Source organism: Tasmannia lanceolata, unplaced genomic scaffold, assembly GCF_043159265.1.
Source record: "Tasmannia lanceolata isolate RefF3 unplaced genomic scaffold, GAP_Taslan_0.1 ptg000037l, whole genome shotgun sequence".
NCBI classification, from domain to species: domain Eukaryota; kingdom Viridiplantae; phylum Streptophyta; class Magnoliopsida; order Canellales; family Winteraceae; genus Tasmannia; species Tasmannia lanceolata.
In genome coordinates, this window is record NW_027518714.1 from 54856022 (window position 1) to 54875539 (window position 19518).

The 19518-nt window shown below is 38.8% G+C and overlaps 1 protein-coding gene across 1 annotated transcript; it reads left to right on the forward strand.

The window, feature by feature from the left end:
* Positions 1 to 604: 604 nt before the first annotated feature.
* LOC143860557 (trihelix transcription factor ASR3-like) lies at positions 605 to 15045 on the forward strand. The gene is made up of 3 exons (XM_077371247.1): positions 605 to 1426; positions 2770 to 2811; positions 14342 to 15045. Exons 1-3 carry the CDS (start codon positions 772 to 774, stop codon positions 14626 to 14628), a joined length of 984 nt encoding a protein of 327 aa, XP_077227362.1. The 5' UTR covers positions 605 to 771; the 3' UTR covers positions 14629 to 15045.
* The last annotated feature ends 4473 nt before the right edge of the window (positions 15046 to 19518 follow it).

Sequence of the window (19518 nt, forward strand, 5' to 3'; positions counted from 1 at the left end):
GGAAGGCCCTCTTCTTGATATAGGGGTAGAATTATCACTTTGATTTAGTACCTCCGGTCAAGGTTTGAAATTTCGGTTTTGGTTTCGGTTTCGGCCTCCGCAGAAACCGAAATATCGAGAATTGCAGTGTAAATCTTAAAATTTCGGTATAAATAAATTACAATTTCGGCCTCAGTCGAAATCTGAAATTTCGGTGGAAATTTCAGGGATGAAATTTAAAACCATGCCTATGATAGACCCCCCATGTATCAAGTCTCATTCACCGCACAAATGCGACACGTTTATAAGGGCCCGTGATAATTTGTGTGGGCCTTCTAGATGGTTGTTGTATCTGACAGCAGCCACATTGTGAATGAAGACAAAATCTGCTGAAAAGTGAGCCCCCCGTGGCTGCTTTCAGATGCGCTGCAACAGACCATCCCCAAAATGCCTTAGCAAATCCCTTAAAAAAATATAGATTAAGCTAAAGTACTCAAAGAGGAAAGGAGAAAAAAAGAAAGAAAAACCTTTAAAATGTAGGGTAGTGGTGCCTAATCAATCTAGAAACAAAAGAAAGCAATATCCTTCAACTTTTTTTTTAATAATAATAAAATCAAAACCAGACCCACATCATTATAATATAAGACACCCCCAAAAGCCCTTCTGCCCATTTTAATTTAGGGTTTATAAAACTTAAACCTACCCCTAATCTCTCCCCCCCTCTCTCTCCCTCTCTCTCACAAAGGACTCTCTGTTAAGTCACGTGACCTCAAAATCCTTCCTTTCTTCTACATGGCACTAGAATCCATAACCTCAAACGGAGTCCCACAGTCCGTCGCGGAAGACATAAACCGTCCACCGCGGCTCCCGAGATGGACCAGACAAGAAATTCTCGTTTTAATTCAAGGAAAGAAGGTGGCAGAGAACAGGGTCCGAAGAGGCCGGGCCGAATTCGGATCCTTGACCCAGATGGAGCCTAAATGGGCTTCTGTATCTTCTTATTGTAAACGACATGGGGTTAATAGAGGACCGGTACAGTGTAGGAAAAGGTGGAGTAATCTTGCTGGAGATTTTAAGAAGATTAAAGAGTGCGAATTGAAGGTGAATGAGGAAGGAGAGTCTTTTTGGGTGATGAGGAATGATGTGAGGAGAGAGAGGAAATTGCCTGGGTTTTTTGATAGAGAGGTTTATGAGATAATGGATGGCGTGGGGGCGGAGGGGAAGGGGGAGGAGGTGGTGGTGGAGGAGGAGGAGGTGATTTTTGATAGTGGGAGGCCGGCGGGGGCGGATGAAGGGTTGTTTTCAGATTTTGAACAGTCGGGGCATGATGAGATTGAGGGGAGTCCGGAGAAGGAGGAGGTGGTGGTGGTGGAGAGCCCGGAGAGGATGGCGGTGCCGACTCCGGTGGCGGGGGTGGGGGCAGTGGAGGCGCCGGTGCCGATTTCTGGTAATTGGGTTTTGTTTGGTTTTTTAGAAATTGTATGGGTTTTTTTTTATTGATTGTGAAAATATTTGAATTGGTTTATGGGAATTGGGTTTTGTTTGTTTTGAGGAAATTGTATTTGGTTGTTTTATTGATTGTGAAAATATTTGAATTTGTTATGAGTTTATGGGAATTGGGTTTTTTTTTGTTTTGGGGAAATTGTATTGGGTTGTTTTATTTATTGTGAAAATATTTGAATTGGTTATCAATTTCTGGTAATTGGGTTTTGTTTGTTTTGGGGAAATTGTATTGGGTTGTTTTATTGATTGTGAAAATATTTGAATTGGTTATGAGTTAATGGGAATTGGGTTTTGTTTGTTTTGGGGGAATTGTATTGGATTTTTTTTACTTGATTGTGAAAAATATTTGAATTGGTTATGGATTTCTGGTAATTGGGTTTTGTTTGTTTTGCAGAAATTGTATGGTTTTTTTTTTCTTCGTTGTGAAAATATTTGACTTTGTTGTGAATTTCTGGTAATTGGGTTTTGTTGTGTTTTGGGGAGATTGTATGGGTTTTTTTTTTTCTTTGTTGTGAAAATATTTGAGTTGGTTATGAATTTTGTGGGGTTTATGAAGATGGATTGCTTTTTAATGTTTTTGGTTGATGCTGACAGTTTGTTGCATGAGTTCTTGCAGAATTGTGATGATTTTGAAATTGTACGTGTCTTTGTGGGGCTTTGTTTTCCATCTTTGCTGTTAAGTATTGCGTTTTGAAATGTGTAGAATTTTGGGGTTATTGGATTTATTTGTTTGATTTTGGAAATGTGAACGGTTGGAATTTGACTTTCTGGTGAATTTCTGGATAAAGTGATCTGCACTTTGACTGGATTTTTGTTGGGCTTTTGTTCTCCTTGTGGGGTATTTTAGAGGGTTTTTTGTAGCATGTGGGGTTTGAAGGATGTAGGTTTTTTTGTTTGGTTTTCAAGTTGCCTTGTGTTTTCTGTAGTCCCGCTTACCTACCCCCAAGTCTGTGGAGAATTATAGTGATTTTGAACCTGACTGAAATTTTGGATGTGTCCTGTTTTCCTTATGGGGTTTTGGAATTGGAGTTTCTTTTTTGATTTTGGTGCTTTAAACTAGTGTCTCACAGGTTTTTTGAAGAATTGTAGAGATTATAAACTGGGCTGAGTATCTTTGAGGCTTTTTTTTTTTTTTTTCTGGGATTTATGGAGATGGTCTTTTGTAACAGCTGGGTTGTTTTGAAATTTGGACTGGAATTTCGGGTTTGGATCTGTGAGTGTTTGTTTGTGTTGAACTTTAAGGATTTTCTTGATTTTTATTTCTATTCCTAATTTTTTTGGGTGCAGTCAGGCAGTATCAACCATTTGACGAAGAGTACGTAGATCCAGGTAAGATTCACTGAATTATAATATGAGAAACTTGTTGTTTATGTATTTGTTGTTCTATGGCTTTAACATCCCGTTTCCACTGAGTTGCAATTAATTATTAATTTATTAAAACTGTTGCATGAAATAAGCAAATTACTCTTCCATGATGTGTGGGTTTGGAGTAGTTTCATCACCATTTTAGAGAATTGTGGCATGGCATTCTTGCTTATATCTTTATTTCAGTAGCAAGATTTATGATCGATAAGGTACAATAATTGTCGGATCTATGTCTTTGTGTTCTTTTTTTTTTAATCCGTAAAGAGACATCATTGTGAACATCTGTGTAAGCACATCTTACCTTCCATTTGACAGTCCTGCATGCAGTTCTGAGCAGCATGTGGTATATTGAGGGATCCATTAAATCCAGAAACCGAATTCCTGAATAAATGAAACCAATAATCATGGAATATATGTAATTATGTATCTTCACATAGCATTGTAATGCTCGATTATGCTTGAATAAATGAAGTTCCTGCATGTTGTTTGTGCTTTGGTTGTTCTGTAGCTTTAACATCTTGTTTCCAGAGTTCTAATGAATTTTTAGAACTGTTGCCTGAAAAAAAAAAAAGCAAATTACTCTTCCATGATTTGTGGGTTTGGAGTAGTTTCAATGTTTCATCACCATTTAGAGTATTGCGGCATGCCATGTTTGCTTGTATCTTTATTTCAGCAGCAAGATTTTATGATCAGTAAGGTGTAATAATTGGTGTGCCATTAAAAAAAGGTACAATAATTGTTGAGCTTGGTTGGAGTTATTTGTGATTGTAGTATCTTTGTCGTGTGTTCTTGAATTTTAATTTCTGAAGAGGCATTATTAGTAACTATTTAAGCTACACATGTTATCTTCTTTGCTAGAACAAGCAAGGGAGAGTGTGATCTCTGCAAGTGGAGCATCCAAATGAATACACAAGGTTTGGCCTTTGAGCGTATGATAGAGCTTTGTGTGGAATTGTGACTTGAGGTTATTTTTGTTTTCCATCTCTCTCAGGTCAGAGGAGTGGATGATGATAAGAACAGAAGTTTCGCTGAGAAAGCCAAATTTCAACTTGATTTCTGAAAAATAAACAACCATGATGCAGCCCTCCTTGACCTAATGTTAAAAGTACCATGTTCTAGGAGTTTGAACAAACTCCAACTTGACTTGAAGACAAGAAACAACCTTGATTTAAGGCAAAAAATAAGGTTCGAGAAGCTTGATGATGACAAAAAGGCCATCAGAGGTTATTCAATGGGTACAGAGTTCTGGGAAGACTAAGAGTAAGATGAAATTAGGACGAAAATACCAAAGCAAGTAAGATCTCTCGAGGACTAGCACTAGTGCCTTCTTGACATTTTCTCCATTTTTCTCAGTTTTCTAACACGTCTCACCATAGGTTTAGAACACTTGATGAGATGCAGGGGGACGACAAGAGGGTATTATCTTTGTAGTCTGTAAATTTAGCATTAGCATGTGAACAAGGGACTCCTGATTCCAATTGGGTTATGTGATCCTCAGTAGATCCATGGGGCCATGTAGTAGAAAACCACCAGTTTCCGTGGCAATGTGATTGCATCCATTTAGAAAAAAAACAGCATACAAAACTGGTTTGAAAATTTTCCTTATGGAACTTGTACCTTGTAGATGGAGCTTCAACAAATCCCATGATGGTCATTTTGAGATTGTTCATCTAAAAAAAAAAGGTTGAGTTTGACCAAAGGAAAGTGGTGAGGTAAATGAAGCTGAGTGCATTAGTGGCCTCTTTCCTTTGAAGTACTCAACTCCATCAAATGCAGGGTCACGTTTAGGAGGAAGTGCTAATGATATTGCGGATAGTTTGGCAAAAAGAGTAGACAATAAGGGGTGGAGCATCTAGCTCAACTGGTAAAGACCAAGGAAGCTGGAATCTTCCCCTGCATTGGGGAATCGCAATTCCCCGAAACCCGATTCCGAATCGGGAATCTCGACGCTTCCCCGAAAGGTAGGAATCACGCTTCCCAAAATGGGAATCCCACTTCTCCAACAATGAGAATCGTGCTTCCGCAAAATGGGAATTACGCTTCCTCAAAGTGGAAATCGCACTTCCCCAAAATGGGACGTGCTTCCCCGTCGCTTCCCATCATTTTAATTTTCTGGGAATCATAAAAATGGGAAACACGCTTCCCCGTCGCGCTCCCCCGGCGCTTCACGCTTCCGGCTTCCCGCTCTGGCAACCTTGGTAAAGACTGTTCTTTGACCTTGAGGTTGGAGGTTCAATCCCAGCTTACCTACCAAAAAAAATGCAGACAAGATCATTCTTGCAGTTGGGGTGACAAATGCTATTATAGATTAATTTTTACATTTTCTGTTTTTCTCAGGATCCCCTTTTGTTGGCGTAGCACAATGTTTCATCACACCATTGATGATGTTCGTAGACTGTTAGTCAAGCATAGATTGTCCAGAGTTACAAATATCGTTAGATTTTAGTTACTTTTATTTTTATTTATGCTGTAAGTTTGTAATATTGTATTAAGACAATTATGGGATGTCATGTGTCGGTTTCTCTTTTAAGAGAAAGTCCCGGGTAGTTATGTCCTACCAAAACCACTTATTGCCAATTGTTAGTCTCTCTTTTAAAGAGAGAACCCTGGGTAGTTATGTCTTATCTAAACTATTCATTGTCATGTGCCGAACTCTTTTTTAAAGAGAGAGGCCTGGGTAGTTGTGTAACTACTAGAAACTCCCATCTCTTAAAAGAGAGCCCTATATTTTTTTTATGGATGGAATGAATACAGAATTTTGGGTGTGCATCTCACTTTCTTGCAGACTGTGATCCTTTACGGATTCCTTTGTGTGAAATCAAGGACTCCTTGGTGTTAGATTAAGTGTTTTCTGCGTGAAGCAATGTTCTTCTCAATCATTTCTCTCATCTTTTAATTTGGCTTCTCTTTCTTGAACTTCTGATTTTAAACTATTGAATCATTTTTTTTTTCTAATCTTCTCGGTCCCCTTCTTCTTTTTTTCAGAAAAAGACCAAAATGTCCTTCAGGCCCGATTTGCCAAATCCTCTCTAAATTGAAACCAGATTTCAAAATTAAATTTTGGATTGTTCTTTTGGCCTACTTAAAAGTCTATTGGTACTTTTAATTGATTACTCTAAAGCCTAACTTCCTAAAACCTCCAAATTTTAACTTAGCTCCCTTGGAATTTGCCGTTGAAAGATCAAATCCTCCATATTGGGGTGTTGTTTGTGCCTCATTTGATTTTGTGGACAGCATGCCTAATCTGGCCTAACTATTTAAAGATGACTCACTTTTAGAGCATTATTAAATGTCACAATCCAATTCTATTGGAGCCTTCTTTGGTGCTCTTAAGATGCCAATTGTAGTTGTTAACTTTCTGTAGTTCTTTGGACAGCAAGACAAATCTGGCTTAACTATTTAAAGAAGATTGCACTTTTAGAACAATAATGAAGATCACTGTCCATTTCTATTGGAGCCTTCGTTGGTGCTCTTATGATGCCCATTGTAAGTGTTAATTTTCTGTAGTTCTTTTGTAATGAACAATTGCTTGTTTGATTAAATTATGTTGTTTCAGCATGCTGGTTTTGTATCATTATCATTAATGTACTTGTTAAACATTCCCTTTAGGAGCCTCAACCATAAGATACAACCTTCCACACTTATCCAGAGTTTTACCAATAATAGAGACCTGTCCTACTTAGGTTCTTAATGTCAAATGTTGTAGTGTCAGTCAACTTGTCAACTTGTGACATGTCATGTGTCAGCTTTGGTATCAAAGGCGTATGTTTGTTTCTTCTAGGGTTTAGGATAGCTAGCTGCCCGTCTTAGGACCCCATTTAGTTCCCCTCTTGCATGCCCACCCTTATTGAACTCACTACCACATGGGATCACCATCATGATCTCCAAACCCCGGGCAGCGGTTTGGGATCTTCGCTAGCATTAATGCTAAGCTAGACAATTTGATCACGTGCCAAGAAAATTTTGAGGCATGCATAAACACTAAACACTTCGAGAGAATGAGAATGCTAGCAATGGCGGACCTCCCAGTGTAGGAATCATGGGGAGAAACTCAGCCTAAAGGAATGGAATTCCACCTTTTCCCAACTATCCATTTGAGCATGAAGGGCATGTTAGGCCTCATCTAGTACGATGTTTTACCCATGGATGTAGCACTCATTCTCCTTGATAGACCTTGGTTGTTTGATCTAGATGTCTCACATTTTGGCAGATCAAACACCTGTGTTTAAACAACATGGAAAGAGAATCAAGTTGAATCCCATCCAACCTAAGGAGTTGAGATCAATTGAAGAGCAGGGGTCTACTTCAAAGACCAACCAAAAAGAAGTCCCTTCATCTCCTCAACTTGAAACAATTTGAAAAATGAGTTCAAGGAATCTAAGATTGTGTATGTCCTAACACCAAGGAAGATAAGGAGTCTTCTCAAGAAACTCCAGTTGAGATCTCAAGAGAGGTTGCCACTTTACTCGAGTTTAATGACCTAATCCTAAGGAGCTCCCAGACGAGCTTCCTCTTATGCGTGGTATTTAGCACGCCATTGATTTAGTGTTGTGATCATCATTTCCCAATCTCCTCTACTATGGGATGAATCCCGGCTAACATGGTGAATTGAGTAAGCAGGTCGATGAACTACTTTGTGAAGGTTTTATAAGAGAAAGCCTTTAGCCCTTGCGTTGTACCTGCCCTGCTTATGCCAAAGAAAGACTAGAGTTGATGTATGTGTGTTGACATATGGAAGATTCTGAGGTATTTTTCAAGATTGCTTTAAGAGCAAGTACCATCAAGTCTGCATTTAACTCGTGGACTATTAGAAAATCGCCTTTAAAACAAAGGATGGTTTGTACTTTGTACAAGTGACTGATCATGGCCTTTGGTTTGACCAATGCACCTAGTACTTTTATGAGAATCATGACACATCACATGTACTTGGACCATTCATTAGGAGATTTCTGGTTGTATATGCCAATTTACAAAGCATTTGATGCATTTGAGACAAGTTTTTGATGTCCTTAAGAAGAAAAAACTATATGCCAATTTAAGGAAGTATTCATTCATGAGCACCCAAATGATTTTCCTTGGGTTTGTTTCATCTGAGGATTTTTTGTGTTGATTCTGAAAAGGTGCGTGGAATTACCGAGTGGCTTGACAAGCATAGATGATGTGCGCAACTTTCATGGTTTAGTCGCATTTACAAACGCCTACTTCCATTATGGCACTCATCACCGATTGTAACCATAAGGGAGAATTTAAGTGGACCAAGTTTGGTGTAAAGGCCTTTCCAGAAATAAAAGCAAGAGTGACCGAAGCCCCAATTCTTTGCCTATCTGACTTTTCTAAAGTTTTTGAGGTGGCATGTGACGCCTATAGAGTTGGTGTATGTGGTCTTCTAAGTCAAGAGGGACACTCCGTTGCTTACTTTAGTGAGAAATTAAATGAATTCAAGCAACCGAATTCTATAAAGGGCAAATAATTCAATACGGGAGTTCAGGTCATAGTAGTTTGTGCTATACTCCGACAATTAGGCTTTAAGGAATCTCAACTCACAAAAGAGATTGAGTCCTAGACGTGTGAATTGGGTTAAATTTCTACAAGAATACACCTTTATTCTCACACACTTAGCTGGTGTTGAAAGTAAGTATATCGACGTGTTGAGTAATATGTCCGCCGCACTCATACACTCCATGAGTGTAGAAGTAGTTGGCTTTGAAAGAATAAAAGACGAATATGCGTCTTGTCTTGACATTTGAAACTCATACACTTCATTGATTTATGGTCATCCCGATGTGGGCTCTGAATATTTGATTAGAGATGAGTTCTTGTTTAGGGGCAGCAGACTGTGTCTACCCAGTTCCTCCCTTAGAGACATTGTTTTGTGGGAGATTCATACTGGTGGTGCTGCTGACCATTTTAGCTGAGATATGACTATGCCATGGTAGAAGATCGATTCTACTGGCCTACTTTCAAACAAAATGTAGCCAGGATTATTGGTCAATGTTGCACTTGCCAAGTAGCAAATCAGGGGAGAGCAAAACACATGTTTATATACTCCTCTGCCTGTGCTATATGCATCATGGCAGGGTGTGAGTATAGATTTCCTTATGGGCATTCCTAGAACTTTACAGGGTCATGGATTCTATCTTTGTATTTGTTGACTGTTTCTACAAAATGGCCCATTTCATCTCTTGCTTGAAAGCCTCCGATGCTTCAAACATAGCAAAACTTTTCTTTAGGGAGTTTGTTTGGTTATATGGATTGCCTAAAACCATAGTTTCATGCCATTAAAAAAAAAACACCGTAGTTTCATATCACGATGTCAGGTTCACCGGTTATTATTGGGAGACATGTGGCGAATGTTAGGCACCGAGCTTCAATTTTCTCCGGCTTTTCATCCCCAGATCGAGGTCATTAACCGAATTCTTGGGGATCTTTTGGGTTGTCTTGTGGTGACCATGTTTCTAGTTGAGATAAGACCCTTCCTGTGGCAGAGTTTGCTTACAATAGCTCAGTCAACAGTCTACATTTTGCAGCCCTTTCGAGATAGTCACAGGTTAACAGCCTAGAGAACTTGTAAACCTCATTCCTATCCCACCCGACTCTAGGTCATCTGAACAAGCAGATTCCTTTCTCCTACACATTCATGAATTGCATGCTAAAACCAAAAGAACATTATCTGCTGGCAACGAATATTACAAAACTTTTCCAGATGTACACTGCGAACATCGGGAGTTCAAAGAAGGTGACCTGGTAATAGTTCGCTTCAAACTCAAGTGTTTCCCTAATGGTATAGTAAAGAAACTACATGCCCGGAGTCTAGGTTCATTTAAATTCTTACAGAAGGTTAGTGCCAGTGTGCATGTCCTCGAAGAAAATCCAGGATTAGGCATCTGCAACATTTTTAATATGGAGGATCTAGTATCCGCCCTTGTTGTACCCTTCCAAACCTCTCAGACCTAATCCCCTCAATCAAATTCTTTCATTGTGTGCGGCCACATCAAACCTGCCCACTCCCTCGCACTCCTACCCTCATCTCCTTTGCCACCTCTACCCCCATTTCACAAGTAAAGAGAGGAAATTGAGGGCATCCTTGATGATCATATAGTCATCACCAGTGACGGAGTTTAAGAAAAATTCTTGGTGAAGTGGCACGGACGACAAGAGACAGACTGTACTTGGATCATGTTAATGGATCTTTAGTGGTTCAACCTTGATTTGTATGACTGATACCAAAGTTTTACCTCACCAGAGACGAGTCTCTCCAAGCTAAGGAGAGTTGATGAGGACATCTAGCCAGGATTTCGAGTATATTAGCATAGACAGAGGCGCCAGCTGCCAATAGTTAGCCATCACCTCTATTTGGTTTGATGACAGATTTCCTAGCTTTGATCGAGATGGACTTGGAGTCTATAGTGCATATCCACTGCAGATCTCACAGCACACACCCACATCTAGCACAGATCCAGCCCATTTCTACTTTGATTTAGGATCCAGGCGGGATCCCCATTTGTTGGCATAGCTTGTTATGTTGCATTACACAACCAACGATGTTCGTAGACTGTTAGTCCAGCATAGATTGTCCAGAGTTTCAGAGATCTTTAAAATTTAGTTACTTCTATTTTATTTGTATTTTGTTGTGTTTATTTATGTTGTAAGTTTGTATTGAGATAATTATGGGATACCATGTGATAGCTTCTCGTTTAAAGAGAAAGCCGCTGGTAGTTATGTCCTCTCAAGACCACGCATTGCCATGTGTTAGCTTCTCTTTTGAAGAGAAAACCCTAGGTAGTTATGCCCTACCAAAACCACGCGTTGTCATGTTTCAGTCTCTCTTTTAAAGAGAGAACCTCGGGTAGTTATGTAACTACCAGAACCTCCCATTTCTTAAAAGAGAGTCATGTATTTTTTTGGAGCAGTGGAATAGAATTTTGGGTGTGCCTCTCACTTTCTTGTAAGGTGCAACTCTTTGCAGATTCCTTGATTTGAAATCAATGAGTCCTTGGTATGAAATCATGAACTTTTTGCGTGAAACGATGTACTTCTCAATCACTTCTCTCTTTTATTTCAATTGTTTATATTGAGGTGTTGTATTTGCCTCGTTTGAGGTTGTGGACATTAAGTCTAATCTGGCTTAACTATTTAAAGGGGACTGCACTTTTTCTTTTCTTTTCTTTTTTTAACAGAGGGGACTGCACTTTTAGAACATCAATAAAGGTCTCAATCCATTTCTACACGAGCCTTCTTTGGTGCTTTTAAGGTGCCCATTGTAGGTGTTAATTTTATATAGTTCTCTTATAATGATCAATTATTTGTTTGGTTAAATATGTGGTTCCAGCATGTATCATTGCTGCATTTGTTAGACAATCCCTTTAGGAACCTCAAACCATAAACCATACGATACAGCTTTCTACACTTACCCAAAGTTTTATCAATACTATACACATTTCCTACTTAAGTACCCAGTGTCAAAAGCTATAGGATTAGACATCTTATGTCCTGTCCTATGTCACATCCATAATATAGTTATTACCACTATGTAGACGCATGGCATACTTAGGTTTTAAGTGTCAAAAGCAATAAGATTAGATAACTTGTGTCCTGTCCTACATCACATCCATGATATAGTTATTACCACTATGTTTATGGGTTTGAATGTGGGATGGCAAGAAGGAATATATTATGGTTTGAGCAGCAGAACCTTGTGATTTTTTTGAGAAATGAGTCAATGGTTCCAATTTGTCCTTAATTTTGTATTGTGTCTGTAAATCTATTTTTTTTTTCTCTTTTTATTTCAATATGAAAGAGAAGGGAAATTTTTAGGGGTCATGTGTTTTGAAATACTTTAGAATCAATCTAAGAGAACAACTGGATCCAATAAAAATTGTTCAATGATCCTTTCAAGCATTGTGTCAGATATGAAGGAGAAGTGATTCTTGATTCAAAAGGGACTCATTTTTTTATGAAGAATCATCTTGTCAATTTATTGCCGTCATTTTTACTAGTGGTCTTGAGCCAGGAAATCATGGACTCTGTCGTGGAGTAAAATTGTGAACGATAGTTGTGTAGGCCCACTTTTCCAAAGGAATGGCCTTTTAAGAGGAAGGTACCAGGATGACTGAGTTATGCAATAAATACAGAAAAAGATCTGATTTGCTGCTCACTTTTAGCCCCCTCGCTTTAGTTCTTAGCATGATCATATATGATCACATGAGCAGCATTCTTGATATGATTGATCATCAGTCCCATACCATTGGGCATTGGCTTTCCACATGTCTTTTAAGAATTTGTTAGGGAAACATCATCCAAGGGAGCTTGGCTATGCACTTGTATGTTCAAAATCTGATAGTTAGGAATCAGCAGCAAATTGTCAATAGAACCACAATTGGAATTTTAGTCTATACTACCCGGATACGTATGTCGTTCCATCATATTGTGCCCGATAGAAATAGTAATTTATTTCCATATTGTAAGTTAATTCTAGTTAATTTTATGATATTCTGTTTATACATGTCTATCCCCTTATCCTATGATATTGGATAGGAGTTGAATTTCCGTTCGTGTATCTGTGTGTATAATTGTTTCAGGGAAATGATATCCTAACGATTGAGCATCACAAAAAGGCACAGTTTTTTGTTGTTTTGGAGAATAACCTCGCAGGTGCGAAGTTGTTCTCAAAAAACTATTCCTCTGCCACAGTACATTTTGTCAGTAGCGACCAAACTAGTGGCAATACACCAAATACTTCGCATCCAGAGCATTCTTCTCGATAAGATCATATCCGATAGCTGCTTCCCTCTTTTGTGTCCCCATGAGTTTGACCACCACCATAACCTTGCAAGGTAAAATCACCTTTCTCCTACCTTCGGTCGAATGAGAAAAGGAAGAGGTCCCAGAAAAAAGAAGTGTTGGATCTAGAGATCTGGACGACAGAAGGTTTCAGGCTGTGAAAGATTGTAAAATGAAAACGTCTAATCTAGAGTTCAAGAGAAGGCACAGAAGGACGGATTGAAGAAACGAAAGATTAGAGAAGAAAAACCTAAAAAAAAGATAGGCAAAAAAGCAAGCTGATCTAAGAAAGAAGAACAGCAAAAGAAGACTCGGTCGGTTTTTTCCAGTTTTGGTAGCTTTGGTTGATTCTAGAATCTCTTTTGTTCTTGTTACCTAAATACCCGGATGGAAAACTGAAATATCAGCTTCGCACCATCATTTCTAACAGGGCAATCATGAAGAATGAGGGTCCACTGCAGTTGATAATCTTTAGTCTTAACATTGACAGAAAAGACTTTTTTCCCTTTTTTCCCCTATTTCTGTGACAGTAATACCATCCATTTGAACAGTGCATAAGCAGGAGAAAAATAGAGCAAATGGGCATTTTTTTAAGCAGCATCTAGTTTCTGCAAGGCAAGGTACCTCAAAATTCCTACCATCTCCCAGAACCCATCTCTCCCCTTCTTTCATCAACGCAATTCAAATAAAATTCAAAGAAGAGAAAGGAATTTTTTTTAAAAAAAGGATGGAAGGAGAAATGCAATATGCAGGTAGAGAGAAAAAACCCAACAGAACAGCCCTTTTTAATTTTGGAACCTTCTATCTACAAAAGGATAGTGTTCAATGCAGTATGATGCCTTCACTTTTCATGTCATTCGGACCTACCTTTATTCGGTATTGCCCTTTGCTACGTTCTCTCTTGACCTCTCAGTTTGTGAACATTTAAGAACCAGCTTGAACCAAAACCCTCTGGTATGGAGTAGAAATGCTTTTTTTTTCTTTCATGAAGAGATCGGTAACCAGACCAAGAGAGCTTCGCATCTCCAGTATGCTGTGCCCCAGGAAGACGAAAATTGGGCTTCACATCTCTGCTCTCTTAGCAAGGACCTCGAAGAAAAAAAAAGAGGAAGCAGTCAATGGGGCCAGCCATTTTTTTTTTTTTTTAGTACTTTTTCACATGTTAAAAGGATTATTGACTGGGGCAACTGCTAGCATTCCATCCTGGATTTTTCCTCAGAATGACAAAAAAAATTCACGCCTTCATTGATTCTCGGTCAGGAGGATATCATTCCCCTAGTTTTAGCTGTCAAAATATATTCAGCCATAGTGTTTCATATTAAGAGAGAGCAAATCCAATTCCTTTAGGTGTTTTTTCTGCTTTTATCTCTGCAGCAAATGCTCATCAAGGTGATATTCTTTGTCCCATGAAGGCTTTTGCTGTTTTTTCTGTTTTATCTCTGCAATAAATTATCATCAAGGTGCCATTCCTTGTCCGGAAACATTTAGTGATATTAAGCTCACACAACTGCCTGAATTTTTCAGTGATATAAGGACAATATGCTCTCTTAATAGTAAACAAATTGCTGATATGAGAAGACTGTCGGCATGGAAATGTCTTAAAAATTCTAAATGCCACCGTGGAGTGTGCTCTTCTACATCTCTTTATCCTGCCAAAGTATGAGGATTATTTTCAGAAATCTCCATATTTTTCTGATCGGTTTTAGTCCTGCAGGTATGGCAAACGAAAAGCCTCCAACCGCGAATACTGAGAAAGGGTCTACTTCTCAGGAAGGACAGAAGAGGAGGCGGGTGTCGGCAGAAGAGGGTGGAGTTACCAACCTGCAGGGCCAATTAATCGAAGTACTGGAGCGGAACAGCAGAACGCTGACAACCCAACTCGAAGTTCAGAATGTCAATTGGCAATTGGATAGGGACCAGAGGAAAGGCCATGCTGAAAGCTTGGTGGGTGTTCTTAGTAAACTCGCAGATTCTCTCGGACGAATCGCCGATAAATTATAGTATCTGAGTCTCCTCCAATATAAGAATGATAAGGCCTGAGTGAAGCCAGTGTACAGGTAGTAGATATAAGGGTGTTTGGCCCATTAAGTTATATAGTATAGTTTTTTTTTTTTTTAAATCTCAAAGTCATCCTTTGATTTGGCTTTTATATCAGAGGGATTATTGTAAACCTTCTCCTCCATCCCCCTGTTATCTTTCATGGCCTTTTTGTCACCATAAGAGTTTACAAAGTTCATACAACAGATAATAGAACTACAGAGCTCATAAGGGTTAAGCAGAATTGGATTAGTTTTTCTCAATTTAATAGCTAAGACAGAGCAATATCTAATTTCATAGAATGAAATAAATGAAACTTTTTGATATTCTTCAGCTGTGTATTTGGAGAAAATAGAAATATATGATTCATTACTTTTAACATTCTACTGTGCTTTTCTTTTTCTTTATTTTTAGCCTGCATCATACTTTCATGAACAAAGAAAAGTTAAAAAAATAAAAAATAAAATAAAAAATCAATGGTTTAGCTTTTTTGGCAGAACCCTAGCAAGGCATGATGGATCAAGGGGTAGGATCACCAGGTGTTTAGCTACTGAGAAGCTTTCCTTCCTACTAAGGCCCTGTTATGGATTTTGAGAACCGATTGTGAGCCCAAAACTGATTATTGGATCAGATTTACGTTTAATTTTTAGTCCAATAATCAATTTTTAACTCACAATGGGTTCTCAAAATCCAAAACAAACAGGGCCTAAGTGAGGCAATTACTTGAATCTTTATTCAATGAAAAGGAGAAAAGAACTCGACTCAATAGCAATGCATTTGGGTCATGGGGCCCACTTGAGTTCATCACAAGATGGGTTTATTTATTCTCGTATGATTTTAGATTTCTAGGAAGAGACTATGTTGAAGATTTATTTTTTAAATTAGTAAAAGTAGCTTCACGGCAAGATTAGGATAGTTTCTTTCAATAGTGCATTAGAGTCCTAAGTTTAGAATGCTAGGAATAGGAGTCCAAGATTTCCTGTTCTTTTCTCAATTATGAAAGAAATCTCCTAGTCCTTTCACCATTCACAGTATAAATTGGTTTCTCCATCTTTTTGAATAATGAATGAATATGAATGTTTGAAAGCTTTGATTCTCTCACCCTTGGTGTGGACTCATGGTGTCAGTCAATTGTGGATTCCATTGATCAATAAATAATTCCTCAAAGTAGAGTTATAGGGTTCAATGGTGGATTCAATTGTTTAGGTGTGTTTCTTTGTTTGGTGGATTCTTAATGAACCTAAGTGAATATTTCAGTACAATCTATGCTTAATCTATCTGAGTTTATTTGAATAGGATTGTGAATTGGATGGTTTCAAGGAGTGGTTAAGGGGTATAGAACAGAGATATAGACTGGTTTAAAGTTTTATAGGTCGTGCGGTCCAAGAAATAGATCTTCTGTTGTATAGTTTTATGAATAAGATAGCCACAAGTTTTGAGGAAGTATTTTGAGTGGTGAAACATTTGTTCCCTGTGAGCTTTCAGATCCAGATCACATCGATAGTTTGGGACTAATTCTAATTTAGGAATAAGATATCGCAGAAGGCATTTCGTCGAAGGTCTGTCTCATGTCAGACCACCCAACTCGTGAATGGAGACAAAAGCTGTTGTCTTTATTCTTGAGGTGGCTGGGCTGAAATGCGACAGACCAACATGGGAATGCCTTTTGCGATGAACCCTAGCAAATCCCTGGAAATTTTTATAGGTTTATAACATTTGTAACAGATTAGTAAAGAGCGTAAAGAATTGTGTAAAAATTTTGTAAGAAAGACCTGTAAGGGAAGATGATAAATTCGCACCTCTGGAGGATAATTCGCACCGCTCTACTCTGAATTGACGTAAAGGAAAAATTGCCAAGGGGGGGACACCAAAATACAAGAATTGTGAACTGGTGACACCCTTTTCAAAAATTGTTAAAGAGGGTTGATAACCCCCTTTTGAGAGTTTTATAACCCTATTTAGAGGGTTGGTAACCCCCTTTTAGAGGGTTGATAACCTCCATTTCGTCCCCCCTCTACACAATTCTTGTATTTTGGTGTCACCAATTGGCAATTTTTTCTGACGTAAAAAAAAGCATAAAAAGGGAAGGGGGATGATAAATTTGCACCCGCCTTAACTTCAAATAAACAACGTCAATGTTAAAGTCTGCCACATACCCTTCTCTTTTACGCTTTTGGACGTCAATTTAGGGTAAAGTGGTGCGAATTATCCTCCAGTGGGTGCCAATACATCATCTCCCTAAATCCTTTGGACAAGAATGAGAGTAATCACATCCCAGAGGTGCAACATCTATTAAAAGAGATGTTTGATGGGAAGAAAGCCAACAAGGAAATCAACCCAGATGAGGTTGTTGCTTATGGCACTGCAATTAAAGGTGCAAATCTCAGTGGTGAAGTGGGGGAGGAAACAAAAGATGTTGTTTTGATCCTTGTTGAACCCAATAAGAGAATCAACCCAGATGAGGCTGTTGCTTATGGCGCTGCAATTCATGGTGCAATTCTCAGTGGTGAAGCGCAGGAGGAAACAAGAGATGTTATTTTGATCCTTGTTGAACTCAACAAGAGAATCAACCCAGATGAGTCTGTTGCTTATGGCGCTGCAATTCACGGTGCAATTCTCAGTGGTGAAGAGGTGGAGGAAACAAAAGATGTTATTTTGATCCTTGTTGAACCCAAGAAGGGAATCAACCCAGATGAGGCTGTTGCTTATGGCGCTGCAACTCAAGGTACAATTCTCAGGGGTGAAGAGGTGGAGGAAACAAAAGATGTTATTTTGATCCTTGTTGAACCCAACAAGGGAATCAACCCAGATGAGGCTGTTGCTTATGGCGCTGCAATTTAAGGTGCAATTCTCAGTAGTGAAGTGGGGGAGGAAACAAAAGATGTTGTTTTTATCCTTGTTGAACCTAACAAGGGATCAACCCAGATGAGGCTATTGCATATGGCGCTGCAATTCTCAGTGGTGAAGGGGGAGAGGAAACAAGAGATGTTATTTTGATCCTTGTTGAACCCAATAAGAGAATCAACCCAGATGAGGCTGCTGTTTATGGCGCTGCAATTCAAGGTGCAATTCTCAGTGGTGAAGCGGAGGAGGAAACAAGAGATGTTATTTTGATCCCTGTTGAACTCAACAAGAGAATCAACCCCTGAGGTTGTTGCTTATGGCGCTGTAATTCACGATGCAATTCTCAGTGGTGAAGAGGTGGAGGAAACAAAAGATGTTATTTTGATCCTTGTTGAACCCAACAAGGGAATCAACCCAGATGAGGTTGTTGCTTATGGCGCTGCAATTCAAGGTGCAATTCTCAGTAGTGAAGTGGGGGAGGAAACAAAAGATGTTGTTTTTGTCCTTGTTGAACCCAACAAGAGAATCAACCCAGATGAGGCTGTTGCTTATGGCACTGCAATTCATGGTGCAATTCTCAGTGGTGAAGGGGGGGAGGAAACAAAAGATTTTGTTTTGATCCTTGTTGAACCCAACAAACGAATCAATCCAGATGAGGCTGTTGCTTATGGCGCTGCAATTCATGGCACAATTCTCAGTGGTGAAGTGGGGGGGAGGAAACAAAAGATTTTGTTTTGATCCTTGTTGAACCCAAAAGGCGAATCAATCCAGATGAGGGCGTCGCTTATGGTGCTGCAATTCAAGCTGCAATTCTCAGTGGTGAAGTGGAGGAGGAAACAAGAGATGTTATTTTGATCCTTGTTGAACTCAGCAAGAGAATCAATCCAGATGAGACTGTTGCTTATGGTGCTGCAATTCAAGGTGCAATTCTCAGTGGTGAAGCGGAGGAGGAAACAAGAGATGTTATTTTGATCCTTGTTGAACCCAACAAGAGAATCAACCCAGATGAGGTTGTTGCTTATAGTGCTACAATTCATGGTGCAATTCTCAGTGGTGAAGGGGGCAGGAAACAAAAGGTGACAGCCACATTATAGGCAGAAATCATAAAAAAGGTGTATAAGAAGAGCAGAAGTGCAAATTTCCAAGTCAAAAGACATTGATGAAACCAATGATGAATTGTAGGAAAAATGAGCATATTTAGGTAGCAGATGGAAAGTAAACTAGAGGTGGAGGTGATTAGTCTAATGTTATTTATTGGGCTCAAGGTATGAGCGTAGGTTCTTGGAGATTAGCTAGGTTTTTGGATGAAATTTCTACAATGTATGATGATGGATTTATTTCTTTTGCCCATATTCCGAATAGTGCCAACAATCTTGCGGATCATTTGGCCAAATCACGGACCTTGTGGGATTCCTTGTATGCTAAGCAATCTTTTCCCAATCTTTCGTCACTTTTAATATAGTTAATCTTTCGCTAAAAAAAGTATAAAAAAAGAAAAAAAACATCAGCAGGAGAGGAGTTGTAAACATTTGAAAGGCTTCCATGCACACTGTTAAACTACTGTTTCTTGTTATCATTATTTTGTATTCACATTGAATTTGCTTGGGATTTTCCAGTACTTGTGTGTATGAAGAGGATTTTATTTTGCAGACTAAATTCAAGTAGAATTGTTTTAGTAAAAATCTATCATCAGGTTATTAACTCTTGAATGGTTGTCATCAGGTTATATTAAACAAGGTTTAGGGGTTAAATGACAGGTCGTGTAAGCCCAATGGTTCGACCCTAGCTATCTTCTTTCTTGTTTTGATGATTCCAAACACAAGTGACTCATTATATACTAATGAGTTTGCTTTATGCATGGTATTGAAGATCAAGGTATCAAAGCAAAGTCAAGGATCGTGGATCATGGCATTGAAGCATTAGTGAGATCTATGAACCAAAGACAAGTGATCGATGGAGATTAGGAGCTCAAGAATTATAGAAGATGGCATCAATTAAAGATCCAAGTCA